At 43.1% G+C, this 17,372-nt stretch overlaps 1 protein-coding gene across 2 annotated transcripts in view; it reads left to right on the top strand.

Annotated features, from left to right (window-relative positions):
* Nucleotides 1–17,372, top strand: part of col4a6 (collagen, type IV, alpha 6) — a 116,920-nt gene that overhangs the window by 65,827 nt on the left and 33,721 nt on the right. For both annotated transcript variants that reach the window (XM_086197544.1, XM_086197543.1), the window contains exon 5: nucleotides 7,198–7,275. In XM_086197544.1, the coding sequence (XP_086053670.1) occupies nucleotides 7,198–7,275 (78 nt within the window). The remainder of the gene's footprint in view (nucleotides 1–7,197; nucleotides 7,276–17,372) is intronic.

The following is a 17,372-nucleotide window of genomic DNA, read 5'->3' as shown; positions in this document are numbered from 1 at the left end:
ATCTTTTTTTCCTGGAGTTTTCAGAAATCTAAAGAACCTCTTTTTCTTCTCCACCAGCGAAGATGATGCCGTTTCCTGTTTGGGTCTGTTTGAGTTTCAGATCCGTGGTCTTGCCACGTTATAGATGATCTGATTCCAGCTGGGTGGCCTAGTTGAGGGAATGCAGGCAGAAGCGCATGTGAACTTGTCTAAATGTACACAAAACACACACACACACACACACAAAATCATCTTAGCCATAAAATATCTGGAAAATTAGTTTTATGGCCGCCAAGCCAGAAACAGTCAAACAACACTTAATTTTACAAATGTGTTTGCAATTATAAACATAATATATGTTGCTTACTGTCATACTCATACCCCCCCTCACACACACACACACACACACACACACACACACATTCATACACACACAGCATGGAATAAACAGTAAACGCTAGAGGCCCAAACACAGCTGGTTAGTCTCCTGCGGTGGATGTCAGGGTCACAGATGGACCTGAGAAGAAGAGGATGATTGGGATGAAGAAGAAGGAGAGTAAGAAGGAAGGGAAGGAGATGGGGAAGGGGGAGGTATGATAAGGGAGGGGTAAGATGAGGGGAGGGGGAGTAAAAACAAGATAGAAACACAGGAAGGCTGGAAGACTAAACAGGGAGGAGATTTGAAAGATGACATGGGAGAGTGACAGAGAGAGAGATTCCCTTTCTGCTTTGAAAACGCATCCATTTCTTGTCTGTATGTGCATGAACTCAGATAAATGTACTTTGTCCACTGCTAACTTCACGGCGTCTTTGTGTCTCCAGAATTTAGAAACTAGCTTGAACGTGAGCGACCCGCCCTGCTAGTCCATTCAGTTGGACCTGCCCATGCTTGTAGTTTGTTTTCAGCTCAAATCAAACTGTTGTGGACGGACATTTCTGACAGTTGTGCTGTTGTCCATCTGTCTCTGTTAGCTTCAAGCTAAAGGAAACAAGCTAGCTAGCGTTTTCTGACTTTTCTGACGCCGCAAAGTTATGACGAGGGGAAAAGTGCTTTTTGATTTAAAGTAACTTCAGTCACTAAATGGCCAATTTAGATTTCTGGGTGAGGTATCGCTTTAAACCTGCATTTCCTCTCATGGCCAGCAGGGGGCCCTTGACAATGACCCAACCTCAGAAAGGAGTTTATGGTCTCAGCTTCTATTTTCAAGTCTTGTTGAATATACAGCATCAATGTTGGATGGTCCCTTTTTGAATAAAATAGATGAAAAAACAAGTTATACTCTAGGGGGCATGGCCAACGTGCTCTTAACAAGGTGCTACCATAGCGGTCGGTTTTAGTCAATTTCACCAATTTTGCACCAAAAAACAAGAAAATGATGCCCAAAGAGCCAAACTCAAAGCTTTAAAACAGTGGAGGATATCACGTGGCACCTTGTACCTGATATTTTCCCCATCTTACTAGACTGTAGTAAATCGGGGTGAATTTGCTCAGAAGTTATGCCAGTTATGCAAAATAATTGAAACTGAGGAGGAAGTATCCCAATCTGAAGATCAGGCATTCCTTCTGTGCCCTCGCCTCTGTAACCTCTGAACAAACCAGCATCATGTTAAAACTCAGGAATTTAAAATAAATGCGCAAAGCACACAAAGCTTTATCTCACATACAAACAAACTCCTGTCGCGTCATGTACTGTAGTCTCATCTATACGGCTCCGGCGTATACCATATACTCACGGTAAACCTTGACTCACCCCTTCATGCGGATAACATCAGCAGACCCTATAGGAATGACTGGGCAAGTCCAGGCGTTAGCTATTACCCACAAGCTGCCACACTCAGGTCTAAGCAGACAGGCATTACAGGAGGCTTTAGAAGTCTCATTCAGACATACGTAGGAAAGTGTTTGGACAGTCAAGTATGAGCAAACATCAGAGATTGATTGGGGAACATTTAGTCGAGGCTGAAAGATGCATAGTTGGGTAATACCGGATGACAGAATGGAAGAATGTGTGCGAACACTCTATTGATTTCATGCACATTTGGGGGAATGAGCCTGTTCCATCACGTTGTTGGATGTATGCAAATGATGTGTCGAACCCCGCAGAAGAAACGCCTCCATGTGCCTTTACAATCATGTTCCTTTGCATCAGCTTTTTTCTTCTTCTTCCTCTTCTTTCTTAAAACGGGTCCCAGTGAAGGTGAACGGAATCTCTTTTGGGTGCTCAAAGCTATGCCGCAGTTACTGGCGAGTCGGGTATCTCAACTCTTCCTAGCTCCGGGACACGGACGGTACACGTCACGAAGCGATAACAGCAGGTTATATTTCAGTGGATGGAAGACGATGAAGGGATGAAGTTGCTCTCATTTTGTCAGACTAGAGTTTCAGCGCATTGTGCTCTGTATTCCTCTTTTTCTTAGATGGTCTTTGTTATTGAGTAATAGGCCTGAGTGGGTTGGTACCTCTTGGCAGACCAGTTTTGGATTTCTAGGTAGAGCATATAATGAAGGTTTTTTTCTGGTCTTTGCTTCTTTTTCTTTTTTCTTTTTTTTTTTGTGGTCATTTTGAAGGATTAGAGCCAGAGGTATCAAACTGGTGCAGTAAAGGGCCGTGTGGCTGCAGGTTTTCATTCCAACCCAGCAAAAGCAACACCTGATTCAACCAATGAGCTGTGTGGACACGGCTTGATTGATTTAAGTAGAATCAGGTGTTGCTTTTGCTGGGTTGGAATGAAAACCTGCAGCCACACGGCCCTTTACTGGATCAGTTTGACACCTGTGGATTAGACTTAGGTCTTAGGGGCGCCCATGTAGGCTATTGTGTTGCCTACCAAACACGGGGACCACTGGTTCAGTCCCGTGTTGCCTCCGGCTTAGTTGAATATACGTACGACTCCAACTGGCAATGCCGGTTTAGGGTATATGTCCTGTTTGCAACTCTGGTGCCTCCTCTGGTTGGGAGGACCAGGAGGAATGGAGGTATCTTCATTTGTGCTACATCCCCCTTGGTGAAACACATCAGCCAGGTTAGGAGATGTGGCCAATGGTGTCCGTGGGGCTCCCTACACCTGTGGAGAGGCTGAAGCAATGACCAGGACAGCTATGGGGGGAATTGGTGATGCCCACTTGGGGGAGAAAAAGAGCAAAAGACAGAAAAAGATCAAATCAGAGAACTGCTATCATCCAAGAAGTTGCCCGGTGTGCACGTGTGTCCCTGATTCCATTCACCTGTAATAATTCTCTATTGTGCCTGCGTCCACGTCCTCCTCCGCCTTCCGGGGTGAACGTTCTCCCTCAGGCGCTGGCTTATGTATCATCTGTTTGCCCGTATCAGCCTTCACTTTTAAATCAGGATGTGGAAAATGTCAGTTGAACAAAGATCAGTGTCTGAACGCATCTCCGCCCAACTCAGGTAGAGGCTGAATTATATCGTAGAACAAAGGGGGGGGGGGGGCACTGGCAATATGAGTCAGCCCGCTGGGACTGAGTGATAGCGGAGGAGGAATTCCAGACAAAAAAATTAGGATGATCATATCATAAAGAGTTGACATAATCAGTAGAACCCTGACTGCAAGTCACGCTTCCTTTCAGCAGCGAAAGTCAAGGCCTCTGTCTTTCATGTCACCATTAGAATACGATGATTGTGACGCCACCGGGACTTGGACTTGTTAGTGTTTTTAATTGTTTTATGACTCTTGCCGGGGACGCACTTGCAAGATGAGGATAAATGAAATCAGAGGATGATGTTGGAGGTAAAGGTGATTTATCTGTCAACGTGAGGGAGTCTCCCAGCCCGTCCAAGCCCCCGAAGTTCGTGAGCTCTCCCTTAAGAAAGCAGCATCAGTTAAATAATTTTGATTCAGAAATATATCTCCATGGTTCTATTGTCATACTTTTTTTCTTTTAATTGATAAAGTTTGATATTCTACTTCTAAAATGTCCACTCCGGTTGCAAAATGTACCGTTTTAGTCCTGTATCGGTTCGAGTGTTTTTTGAAGGGTTTGAATGTGGTTAACGTGGCAAAACTTCACTTGTTTATGAATGTTCATGGTCTTCCTCCATGTAAAAAAAAAAAAAAAGTCCAATTTGAACTTGTTTTGTTTTCTGTCTTGTATCACTTTCTTCCAGTCCCTGTTTCCATGTCTTGCTCCCTCTTTCAGCCTGGATTTCACTGGTTCCCAGCTCACTTTCTCTCTCTCTTGCCCTCCTTCTGTCACTGTGATTAGAGGAGTTGAAGAGATCAGAGGGAAGAAAGTAGGACCAGCACCACTGACCTTACCCCCCCCTCTCTCTCTCCCTCTCTCTCTCGCCGCCCTGTGCCAAGCTCACTTTCTCCCGTGTTTTCCTCTTTCTTCCTCCGCCAACCCTTTCTATACCGATTGTGCCGCTGTAACTGATGCTGCTGCCTTCTTTTTGTCACCAGCCATCTTTGGCTTCTTTGTGTCGACCCACCAGTTTCTATCCGACTTGACGTATTACAACCGAGCATAAACAACAATTCAAAAAAAACATGTCCTTGCGAGCTGAAACATTGTTGAAGCTCTGCTAAAAATGGCTGAAATGCAGAGGAATTGAAAAAAAACAACAACCTGAAATATGAATATGGCTGAATATTTGTCAAAGTATTAAAATCATAAATCTGATAAATATACCAGATAACGTTCTTCGGGAGCTGAATATTTTGATGTTTGAATGATTTCTGCAGATGAAGATACAGAAAAAGAAATAAATGCTGTATCGGCCCAAGGGTTTGCATTCATAATCCTGGTAATCGTGCGTCTAATAACAACTTTGGAATAAAATATTGTGGACAGCTGATAGTTTGTTGCTTTAAAGTTGTGCCTTACAAATGTCATGACGGCAATGTCCACATCAGGGGTGGGCAACCACGTGCCATGGAGGGCCGTGTGTATGCAGGTTTTCCTTCCAGCCGAACACTTCCACAGGTGACTTCTTAACACTCTTCTGTGGCTGAAGGTGTGTTAATCAGTGGAATCCCCTGTCAAAGGGTTTGGTTGGAAGGAAAACCTGCATACACACGGCCCTCCATGGCACGTGGTTGCCCTCCCCTGGTCCACATGATGCGAGTTTTTAACGTCGAGGTCGATATTTTGCAGATTTTGCCTCCGCCTGAGAGACGTCAGGTTCATCTTTGTCCTTTAACAGCCACGACACAAACTCAGCATATATTGTCCAAGAAGTTTTTGCGGCCTTGAGTTGAGTAAAGAATGCTGAAAAAGCAGCATGTGTGCCTTCCCAGCTATTTCGTGGGTGCCAGTCAGAGGTCACCATATCATGAGAAGATGGCGCCCCAATGTTGATTCATCAGATCTATCCTTTGATTTAGATGTGATCAAATGGCATCAGATGTCATACAGCGGAGGGTCCTTTTCGTAATTGAGGTAAATGTTTCCCAGGCACCTTCCTATGCATTCCCAGGCCCTCCTTTTTGTCGAGGTTAGCGAGACTAACATCTCATGATTACTTACAGAGACCCTGGAGGGTCCTTGACCTCGTTTCATATGACATAGTCACACACTGTCCTCGAATGAACTAAAACACCCCTCGCACTTTCCCCTCATCTACCGTTGTCCTCTTAACCTTCATCAGACCCCAGCTGACACCCTTTTGTCCCTCCTGTCCTCCATGTCTCTCCACCCCGCCAGCAGGCTTTCTTCCACTAATCACATTCAAATGCCAGCCGCGACCTTTGAGTTTGACCCTGAATCAACCCCCAAACTATGGGACATTGTCTCATAAGAGAACTCTTTTTTTTTAAACATATTTGCCAAAGATATCACACAATTTGTAAATGTTTAACACGTACAGAAATGTACAGGGCAAATCTATCTGCACCCCGACCCCGTCAGCCTCCCACCGTGAGACCTTGTATGTGAATGGATGGCATTTTCTGTTTTGAAGTTTGAAGAGCCTCGTATATGAGCTTATGCCACTCATATGTCAGCTTATAAATGCTCTCTCTCTATGCGGCTTATAAACTCTAAAAGCACTGCGTGATGTTCCGTAGATATCTCAGGAATGCCACCCTGAACAGGAAAGGTTAATCTGAAGTTCACTTGGAGTTTACAGGCGACTAGAAGCGTGTGGGTGTGTGTTTGTTTTGATGCACTGGTTTTCCCAGGTTAAGAAAAAAACCTTCTACTGATCACAGTAAATTTTTAAGCATGTAGAGCAAAGGGCGTCCCTGGGGGGGAGCTTCTGTTGGTATCAGTGGGTCTGTCCTTCTAGAGAGGTACGACTGTGGTTGTAGTTACGCCTGGTTTACATTCTATCAGGCAACAGGCCTGGAGGCACACGAGGCCATCTGACCCTGTTTAGAAAATAGTCCTAAAACCAGGAAATCAGTTTTACAGTCCGACCCTTAGTCTCATAGTCCATGGGTTTTTGGCCAAATGCCTTTATTCCTTTTCATTCGACGGTATAAAATACATCAGTAGATACTGTGTTTGTGAATTTTAAAGCGTATTGTGTGTCTCAAAAAGGTGGGTTGCTAACATGTGGCTACATGAGACGGCAGAGGTTCCGTGGAAGCCATCACGCAAAAAAAAAAACAGGCACAAAGCTAGTTTGGGCAAAGTCATGCCTCCACTTTTTTTTTTTTTTTTTAAATTTGAAACAATTGCATTTATGCTCCAAAAGAGAAGTTCTTCCTGAGCAAGTGAAAGTCTTTGCCGTGGACCGGATTTCCAACATAAAAGCAAAAGCAGAACCCACGGCGATGCGAGCTTCCCGGTGCAAAATGCATCCCTGCAGCGCTCAATAACAGCGCAAGGAAAGGCAACGAAAGAAGGAACTCATTCTGTCTTTGGTGCGATGTTGGCTTTGCCCTTTGTGCCTTCTGAAACAGATCCTTCCCTACATCCTAAAAACCCCTTTGCCTTAATGAAGCTGCTGTAAATCTGTCATTTTCCCGCTGATAGGATACCTCACATCCCCTCATGACTCACAATGAGTCTGTCTGTGCTCCTCGTTTGTTTGCTTGTTTTATCGGCGAAGACTTTTGCCGCAACATGCACAAGTAAAGGGCTCATAGTTTCACAAATGTCATTTCCTGTCAGGCATTGAGATTTCTCAGTGTACAGAAAAATGTGCTTTCTTTTTTCTTACGCCATGATATGAACAACAAAGTAGGCTCCAGAGATCTCAACATGGATTTCCAAAGAATCAGCTGTAATGCCTCTTGGTCTTTGTCTCCGCAGGGTACCAAGTTTGATGAGCCGTGCTCAGGCCTGGACTGCAGTGGAGGATGCAGGTGCAACCCTGAGAAAGGCAGCAGGGTGAGTCATGCGTCCTCTGCGTGCCGTCATCTTCCAAGATCCTCTTCGTTTTTATTTCCATGACACTGTGAGCTTTAAAATCCCAGCGCGTCAGCATTTGCGAACTGTGGTTCTTGCGCGCTAGATCATGAGGAGAGGCGAACAATGGGCGTCTGTATCAGAGCGTCGGTGCTTCCCATCCACCTTGTGACAGAGGAAGTATCCCCTTTCAAAACAGAACTTACTTTCAAAGCAGTTTGCTAAGTTGCTCATGTGAGTCGCAATGCTTTCAGCAGTATTCAAGGAAGTGTCAGGCTCATACGAAGTCTCCAGAAGGCTGCATTTTTAGGCTCTGGGTTCTGGGAGTAAGCGTCAATCCTCAATCTGCCCCTGGAAAATTTAAGATTTTTTTTTTCTACATTATCGCTCCTGTAGACCGCAAATATTCTGATATTTCAAAGAATAATCCACCTTTTTTTTCCTGTCGTCAGAATTAACAAGAATTCACAATCAGATTTCATAAGAGAAACGCCTACACATCAGGTTGGGTGGGCACGAAAGGTTCTCTCTGTTTTTATCAATTCTGGAAAATGTTGGATGTGATGATAGTCCAGTATCTGGAATTATTGGTTTTCGATAACTTGAAAGTCTTGAAAAGTGCCTGGATTTAATAATTTACTAAAAACTACAAAAAGTCCAATGTGGGATCGACTTCAGAAATTGAAGTCATTGACCACATAAGTTTGTTTGTATTTTGACTGAATAAATGTAAATACCCAGCTGCACCTACATTTTTTTAAACTGATTGAAAATGATTACATTTTAGCGTTCATAAATTGATGTCAGTGAAGTGTTATCCATCTATCCATCCATCCATCCTTCCATCCTTCCACCCATCCATCCATTTTCTACCTCTTATCCTGTTAAGGGTCACAGGGGGGTGGAGCCTATCCCAGCAGCCTTCGGGTGAGAGGCGGGGTTCACCTGGACAGGTCACCAGTCCATGGCAGGGCCAACATACAGAGACAGACAACCATTGGCTCTCACAGCCACGCCTACGGTCAATTTAGAGTCTGGATTAACCTGGTCCCCTCTTGATGTCTTTGGACTGTGGAGGAAGCTGGAGTACCAGAGAGAACCCAGCAGGAACAGGGAGAACATGCAGACTCCACACAGAAAGACCCCGTGCTGGAGCCGGGGCTCCAACCTGGAACCTTCTTGCTGTGTTGGCCCTGCCATGGACTGGTGACCCGTCCAGGTTGAACCCCACCTCTTGCCTGAAGGCTGCTGGGATAGGCCCCACCCCCCACGACCCTGAACAGGATGATGGATGGATGATGGATGGCCTTCTGCTGAACAAAGTTTAGGGATTTACTTTATTTACTTTATCAATAAACATTATGAAGTTATGTATTATAAAACACAATATTTCATATCCGGAACCTAATTGACAAAAACACTTGAATGACCTTTTTCACTCAACGATACCTTCAGGGCTTTTATTTGCATAGTTTTTGAAACCTCTTCCCATCACATAATGTTAACACCCACATACATGATCAGCGTTTCCAGCAAATCAAAGTGTGCGGTGCGTGTTTCAACAGCCCTTACCTGTAGTGGCTGTTTGTGATGTTTGATTTCCCCGGGCGAGCAATCAGCCACAGACGAACACAAACACTAAACACTGTCTTCAGGCTACCAGCTCATTTTCTTGTCATTGCCACCTTTAAATGAACATCAGCTGTCATCGCTTACCAATGATAGCTAAACAAATGTTGGCAGTAGTTCATCAATGGGCGACTGGATCCAACACACACACACACACACACACACACGCAGTAATATGTGATGGTTCTCAGGGGTGTTCATAAAAAAAGTAGGGATGCCTCATGTTCTTTGTCTTTGTTCTTAGTGTATAGATGCCCTGTTGTTGAAGATGTTCAACTCAATTATTGTTCTAAACCAACCACCTGCTAAACTCTTCTTCATTTTTTGTCGGAGTTAAGTTTGTCTGTTCATCAATTAAGTTGCCAAATAAAAGGAACCCTTTAAATGTGAGTATTTAGAGTGGAAAAAGTCACAATAGTCTCAAAGTGAAACATTTAAAATAACTCAACGTTCAGTGAGGCCTGTGTTGAATTTTTGAGCAGAATTGGAGGGTTATCAGTACTGAGTGTCATCAAACTGGTGCATCCTCAAACCTGCTGGACTCCTAAATTCCTTCCTCCACACTGATCGACTTCAATAAATCCTTGAGCATCATGAGGGCAGACGGGGGACGGCTGTAAATGTGTAATTGGAAGACATTTTTTGTCCTTTTAAGAAGCAACTCTTCAAATTAATCTGGCAGCTTTTCTGTCGGTGGATTCTCCCGTCATTCGGATCAGATCCAGCTCATCCTCCGCTACCGTAGATGTGCAGGTGGTCAACGGAAAGAAAAGAAAAACTGCAGTACAATTTGCCAAAAGATGCCTTCAACAGCTGCCAATCAGTGTTGATAAAAATAAAATTTTCATTTGTCATTGGTCAGAGAGTTTTTTTAAGAAGCTTTTACCACCATAGTCCTGAAAAGTGGTGAAGAATAGACTTTAATTTATGACATTAAGGTAACGACTGGTGCTTAATTAAGATAAATCCATGCATTAAAGCCCCCGCAGACCCTAAAAGGGTTTCTGGCTCCTTTATATCATTACGCCCTGCTAAAAACAGGCCGTTGGAATATTTGATCAGTTTGTGTGGTTGTAGTCGTTCGCTGTTTGATTCTGATGTAGAGTCAGAAACTGGACAGTGAGAACTGAACAGAGAAGTCAACCCAGCCATGCCTCTGTGTGTGTCTTCACCTCGAACCAGGCTTGACTGTTGCTCAGTCGCTCGCATCCAAACAACAATTACTGTCTGACACACAAGCCTACACTTAGTGCCTTCCTACTGTACGCCACTTTAAGTAAATAACATAGCATGAACCGCTACATTACACCCAGGTACCTGTAGGTAAATGATACAGTGGTACCTCCTACCCCTGTACGGGCCTTGTGCCGGGGTCTAAATGACACAGCCGCAGCCATATCACCTTTAACTGTTATTGTTAGCAGACGTTTAAGAGCTAAAGGGTGCTTATTTGGCTCTTTCCAGTTTTACTTTTGCACCCACTGACAGGTCAGAATGCTGAGTTGTGTTGTTGTCGATCATAACGTGATAACGGCTGAGGTGGAGAGTAGCTGGGGTCGGCGTTGGTGCACGCCAGGGAACCGACTGTGCAGAGACTGGCTTGGTGAATGGATATTCCTGATCAAGAGAGACACGAAGATGAATTGTCGGGCTGATGTTGAAGATGTGCAAAAAAGAACAAAAAGGGATGGTTTGACTTCTGTCAAAGAAAAGGAATTTAAAACTCAACATTTATTTGTGGATTTGAGCATGAGATTTTGTAACCGACAAGAGCAGTCGGTTACAAAATGAAACCTTTCTACGGCCTTTTGTTTTGTTAAATGGCTAAAAAAGTTTATAACAAATTGTATAATGGATTGGTGGTGAAGAGAAACTGAAGAACACCATTTGACTTTGTGACAGTTTTCTACAGGAAAGGCATTATTCTGAATTTAGTTTTTGGTTTTGTTCTAGAGACGTGGCTGTCGTCAGTAAAGGTGTTGATGGTTCAACTGTAAAACATTCTGCATGAATCACAATAGCTTTTTACAATTGTGACCATTTGCAGAATTTGGGTTTCCAAAATATATAATTAAGAAAAGACGCTCCTTCCTCCAATAAGAAAACGTAGTTTACATTTACTCTTGTTCTATTTAAGGCCTTTGGATGGTCTGCTAAGTCGCATCTGCTGCCCTTGTGTTTTCCTAAAGACTAATATTATTCTAACTTTTTACTGCATATATATACTGTAACCCCAGGCTATGGAATCACTGCAAGCCTGAATGTCACCCACGCTAGATAGAATCAAGCCTGATGAGACATCCCTTTAGGCGACTAAATATTGTTCTTGGTAAGTTGTGTTTCTTTTGGACCCGAATCAATAATCCAGTCAGCTCCTCCTTTACGTCTCAGGAGGATGTTCACTGTTGAAGTTCACATGCATATTGGTTTGATCGTGCAGGGTCTGTATGTGCAATCGTCTTTGGTGACGTTGACTGAAAAAATAAATAGTAAAAGTGAAGAGACAGAGATGTTGGCAGAGTTCGTGATCGTAAAGCTGTTGATCCCTGAAGCTGAATTTTTGTCTGTTTGCTGCTGCCTGTCAAAAAATATCAAACTGATCATTCTCACAGAATGAGAAATAAAATGTTCTACTAGAGATACAACTTCCTTTTTTTTTCTTTTCTTTTTTTTTAACTCAAGTAGAAGTTTATCTTGGTTTAAAAAAAAACAACGTACATTTACCAACTCGAGGAACTAAAAAATGGCATAAGCACAGAAAAACCAGACTGCTCAAGAAAAAAGTTAGAGAACAGAGTGCCACAGGGAAGCCATATTTTTGTAGGCTATTTGCTGAGAAAAGTTTGGGTGCACAACAGTGAATGAGAGCGTCAGCACTATCGCTAGCAGCACAGAGCTAACGTTATGCCAGGAACGGACTCGGGCACAGATGGATGACTTCAACATCGCCCTAATTAGTCTCTCCTTGATGTGGTTATCTCAAATGACCTCTGTCGTTTATTTTATCCACTTGTTAGTACCTGCTGTTTTTGAAACATAAAGTGCTTCATAAATCAGGGCTGTTGTACAGTATTTATGCAGTAGAAAATGGTCAAAGTATCATACGCTAGCGGTAACCACAGACCCGATTTCAGGCAAAGCCTTTCAAAATACACAACGAATGTGAGACAAAAGTTCGTTCACTATCACGTTATTCGTCATTGGTTTTTACAAAACCAAAAGTGGAAAAACAACTTTGCTTGCTCTTATGAAAACCAGGTGAGCTTTAAGCTTACAGTTGCGCTAAGCGAAGCTAACTGGCTGCTAGTTTTTAAGTTCAGATGCAACAAATTTCAGCCGCAAGAAAAATGTATGAAATGTGGAGTAAAACTCCTAAAAGGACCACAAACCACAGAGTTTAAACTTGAGTGGTCTAGATTGTGAATATTTTGTAAAGTTGTCCAAAAAAATAATTTCTTGGCGAGTAGGACCTATCAATGGTTGAGTTTCTGGACTCTGGTTGGCATATTTTCCTGTCGCTTCCTTGTACGGGATGTATGTTTAAGGACGCGTTAGCTTAGCTTACACTACAAAATACATGGAAATAAACTTCCTCAGCAAATGGTGTGAACGAATGGATCCCACTACATCTCACTGTTCAAAACCAAACAATATCCCAGAAAAAGTCTATCAATCAATCAGTCGTCTGAGGAAAAAATAAATAGCAGGTATTTACAAACAAGTGTGCCAGTCCCTCCTCGGGGTGTTCTCTGGAGGTTTGTGCAGAATTGGCATGTTTCGACAAGGAAACACAAACTAAATATGTTCTCCTGAGCCAAAAACCATGTGGCTCAAAATCATACCATAGTAGTGAAAAGAACAAACATGTCTGTTGTGCTCATGAGAAATAGTTTAATGATCAGATACAGAGATAGCATGACAAGCCACTGTAACAACTTCTCTTATCATCCGTAGCTCTTAATCTACTGCTAATGCCTGAGTAAGACCCCACTCCCTCGGGGGGATGTAACATCCAACCCCAACACAAACACGATCCAGACGGTGTGTGTTGGTTTTAGTTAGTTTCATTATTAATAGCCAAAGGGTTTCAGTTTCTCTTACACTTCAAGTCCTGAGAAAACAGAGAGCGCAAGTGTCCTAAAGTCTGTACTTACATGTGTGTTGAGGTTTAGTTCCCTGCCTTTTAATATCTGTTTCATATTGAATCCATTAGATCCAATAACATCCGCTCCCATTGGGCGAACCCCGAAGGTCAAAGGGCAGCGTTGAGGTTTACAGGGTAGGTTTTGTGTGTGCGAATGTGGGTCAACGTGGGTCTTTTCATGTTGTCAGGGGTCAGGAAGTAGGTGCTTTATTTAATTTAAGCAGACCCCATCTGTGTCAATCACAGGCAGAAAGAGGGCGTCCTAGTTTGCTGTGTCATGCTGGAGAGCCTCACTTCCAATCAAAGCTTTTCTCTTTAGTCTGGGAATTAAGATGCCTGCAAATGAGAGTCGTGATGAAAGATCCACCAAGCTTGAAATAAGGGTCTTGTTGTGGTCTTCAGAGAAGAGGGTCCAGATGTTGTCAATCATAGTAATGGAAGCCCTACAGTATATCTGATGCTGGCCGTGTTGCGTTCTGGAAAGCAAAAGTAACAGCAGTTTTCAGATCAGTGATTACAAGAATGCTACTGTAGTTGAGGGTACATGATGGCCTTGCATAGCTTAGCCACCTAGCTAACGTTACTCACCAGGTTGTGTGTCTGTGTTCTGGTCTCCAGAGTTGAGGGTCAAGACATTGTATCGGGGAATGATAGCCTTGCGTACCCTTAGCCACCTAGCTAACGTTACTCACCAGGTTTTGTGTCTGTGTTCTGGTCTCCAGAGTTGAGGGTCAAGACATTGTATCGGGGAATGATAGCCTTGCGTACCTTAGCCACCTAGCTAACGTTACTCACCAGGTTGCATGTCTCTGTTCTGGTCTCCAGAATTGAAGTTCAACATACTGTACAGCGGAAGGATAGGCTAGCATGGCTAAGCTAACTAGCAATGTTACTCTCTCTGCTATTTCTGAAAAGAATGAAAATAATCAAACATAATACAGGTTGAAAGATAAGAAGACATAGATCCAAACGTTCAAGTTTGACTCTTTGTCAGCAAGAAAAGTTAGAATTGACACTCAAAAGAGTGAGATTAAGGATAAAGGGTAGATAAAGGATCAACCAAACTGAAAATGTGAGCTCTTGTACTTTTGTTGAGGAATTGTTGTCTGTAATTGTAACTTGACTGAAAAGACCAAACTATGAATAAAACACTTCCTATGAAATAATATTAAAATTCTAGCATTTAGGCTAGATGCTATGCTAACTGTTGAATTTCAGGAAGCAATCTCCAACCTGGGTTGTAACCCATGATTATTTTCATCGTGTGTCATCCTGTGGACTCTTTTTATGATCAAATATCAAATTAGGGGGACACTTGGAGACCACATAGAGGATCCAAATCAATTAAGGGGCGAAACAACTGTTCCTCAACTCGCCATCTTGCCAAATTTCATTCAAGAAAATTAGTCACTTTTGGGTTGCCAAGTTACCAACCACTTTTCTAATTCGTTACAGTTTTCAGGAAGGTGTCTTCCTGTTACTTTTCTAGTAACTAGAGACAAAAACCAAAGGTTTTATTTAGAACGTGAAAGTTGCAACTGTCTGACCTTATTAATGGTTTAAAAAAGTAAAATAATAGTCCACATTTTTGGCGACCCAGTGTCTCAGTAACTGTCTGGTTATTGAGAATATACGAACGTAATGAAGGAGGAATGCTCATCTGAAGGGTGTATGTGAAAAGCAAGACGCGACAACACAGGAGAGGCAGGATGAGGGATGAATCAACCGCAGGAAGGGAACCACCCTTTTTGCTTTTATAAAAAAGGATGACGGTCAGGTGATAGCACATCAGTGTCTCGGTGGGATGGTCAGATACGAAAGACCAGGACGGAGCCTCATCTCTTCATCCAGGAATTTCTAGAACTCTGAGGTTGGATCAAAAAAGAAGAAATTGGAGATCAGTTTGGTGGAATGGTTTCAAAACCAGATTGGAAAGACAGTGTGAACACGGAAAATACAAACAACAACAACAGAGATGGGCTGAGGGCTCTTTGCAGCTTTCAATAAGTTACTAAACTTATGAGGTTCAATTGAGTAATTGGTCATAAGAAAAGACCGACTTCATGTCCTGAACATGCACAACACAACACACACACACACACACACACACTTTGAGGTAGCTCAGATTGCACTGTGATAACCAGTGCTGGCAGCAGCATGACCCTCAGACAAGCATGAGTGACGACTTTCATCTCTTCAGCCCTTCTTTATCTTTCAATATATCTCCAGCATCTCTCTCTCTCTCTCTCTCCCTCTCCCCCCCCCCCCACACACACACCTTTCTGCAGTCATTCTCTAATATGTTTGTGGTTATCAAGCGTGTCAGGGTTTCGTTGAGTCACCACTCTTATGTAAGAGTGTGTGTGATTTAGGGGGTACATGCGTGGTTACTTCTCTGTGTGTGTGTGTGTGTGTGTGTTGTGATGTTCCTACAGCTAGGACTCGCGCACAGGACAGTCTTATCAGTGGTGTCCTGTCATCCGAACATTTCTCTTCTCATGTACGCATGCTAACATACATACATGTGCATACACACTCATACACACACACTTGGGGCCCCTACATGGCATTTTATCAGCTCTCCTTTTGAGGCTGGAACACAACCAGGCTAAAAATGGTGGTGGGCTTTGTGTAGTCTTCATCTAAATACGCGCACACTCACACACATGCACATACACACACATCGCACGCACAGACTTGTAAAATGGCGGTAAAAGCAGCCATTTTATCCTCGAGTGTCCAAAAATGTCTCAGGACAAACAAAAGTGCATCTTTGATGATGAAATGATGGGGGGGGGGGTGGGGTGGCAGTTTAGCTTTGAACTTCCCGCCCCGCCCTTGTCACACTCTTGAATGTGCCCGCACACACTCACACACACACAGGGCATTTTGTCCAGGAGAGGTCAAAGGTCACAGCCAAAACAAAGACAAGGTTGGACAAGAAGGTCAAGGGGTCACAGACTGATAGATAGACTGGCCAAGGTGTGTGTGTGTGTGTGTGTGTGTGTGTGTGTGTGTGTGTGTGTGTGTGTTTGTGTGTGTGTGTGTGTGTGTGTGTGTGTGTGTGTGCGTGCCTACCTACCTTTGTCTTATTTTGTGAAATCATGGAAAGAAAAGAACAAAGAATAAAAGAGAAGAAGTCAGCAGCAGTGCTCCTTATAAAGTGGGGGGGACCCATGATACACGGGACCCCCCGGTTCTCCCTAAGATGCCTCAAGTAACTCACGTAAATGACAAACATATACATTTATATATATATATATATGTATATGCTTAATTTGAATTATTAATTTGAATAAATTAATATAATAAATCAATTTTAAAAAATGTGAAAATGAAACTATGACTATTTGTATCTTTGTTTTCTGGGAATCATATTGTGGCCACTAAGGGGTCCCAACCGTCTTTTCAAGACACCAAATAACTTTGATATTGAAGGTAGAACTTCCATTCGCTCTATTTTCAATGCGCTCTACTGCCCCCTTATGGCTCCTCAGGGAACTACAACAAAGCACTTGGACTTGAAGTGGGTTATTATCCAGAAACCTTTGTAGAGAGTGACTTTTAGGAATGTGTGAAGGTCGTGACACCGTTGTCTCTCAGTTACATGGACTTGGTATGGTTTTGTAGTTTGTGCTTATGATTTGAAACTGTTTTGCTCTTGGAGACGTGCGGTGAAGGAGCCGTTGGATACGTGTTCTTACAGTGGTATCAGCAAAGTTAAGACACGGTCGACTTCTGAGTAAAGGCAAAGAGTTTATAGAGATCTTTGTAATAAATCCGGTGTGCACGTGACACTTTACTCATCTGATCTTAAATACAGTTTTGAAAGAATGAGAGGAACAAATAAAAGTAAATTAAATGGGGGGGGGGGGACGCCGGAGGTGGTTTGCTATGATTTATCTCATCTTTTGTCGTCTCTGCTCACATCAGAAATTAGACACCTTCTGGGTGATCTAATGTCTGACTCCCGGTGTGCACACACACACACACACACACACACACACACAAACAGATACAAAGGCCAGGAATGTGCAAAAGTGGTTATTACTGATTTTATAGGCTCTTGTGATTTGATGTGACGATGATGGCGAGGTTATTTATGACATTTCCGTGTATGCGTACTCCTCGAACACAAATCCCAACCACCATTTATGACATTTTTGTTGCCCAGCCCTGTTCGTTACTGAACAAAGTCTGTTAAACATGTAGACGCTCCACACCCTTAAATAGGACAAAATACTTTGGGCTATGCAATTATGCTGCTGTGTGTGCGCATGTCGACTTCGGCGAGCATGTAGGAGGC

Source organism: Aulostomus chinensis, chromosome 24, assembly GCF_037954235.1.
Source record: "Aulostomus chinensis isolate RoL2024-O1b breed Wild chromosome 24, RoL_Achi_v1.0, whole genome shotgun sequence".
NCBI classification, from domain to species: Eukaryota; Metazoa; Chordata; class Actinopteri; order Syngnathiformes; family Aulostomidae; genus Aulostomus; species Aulostomus chinensis.
Note: the sequence above shows the minus strand (reverse complement) of the source record. Positions and strands in the feature narration are given on the sequence as shown.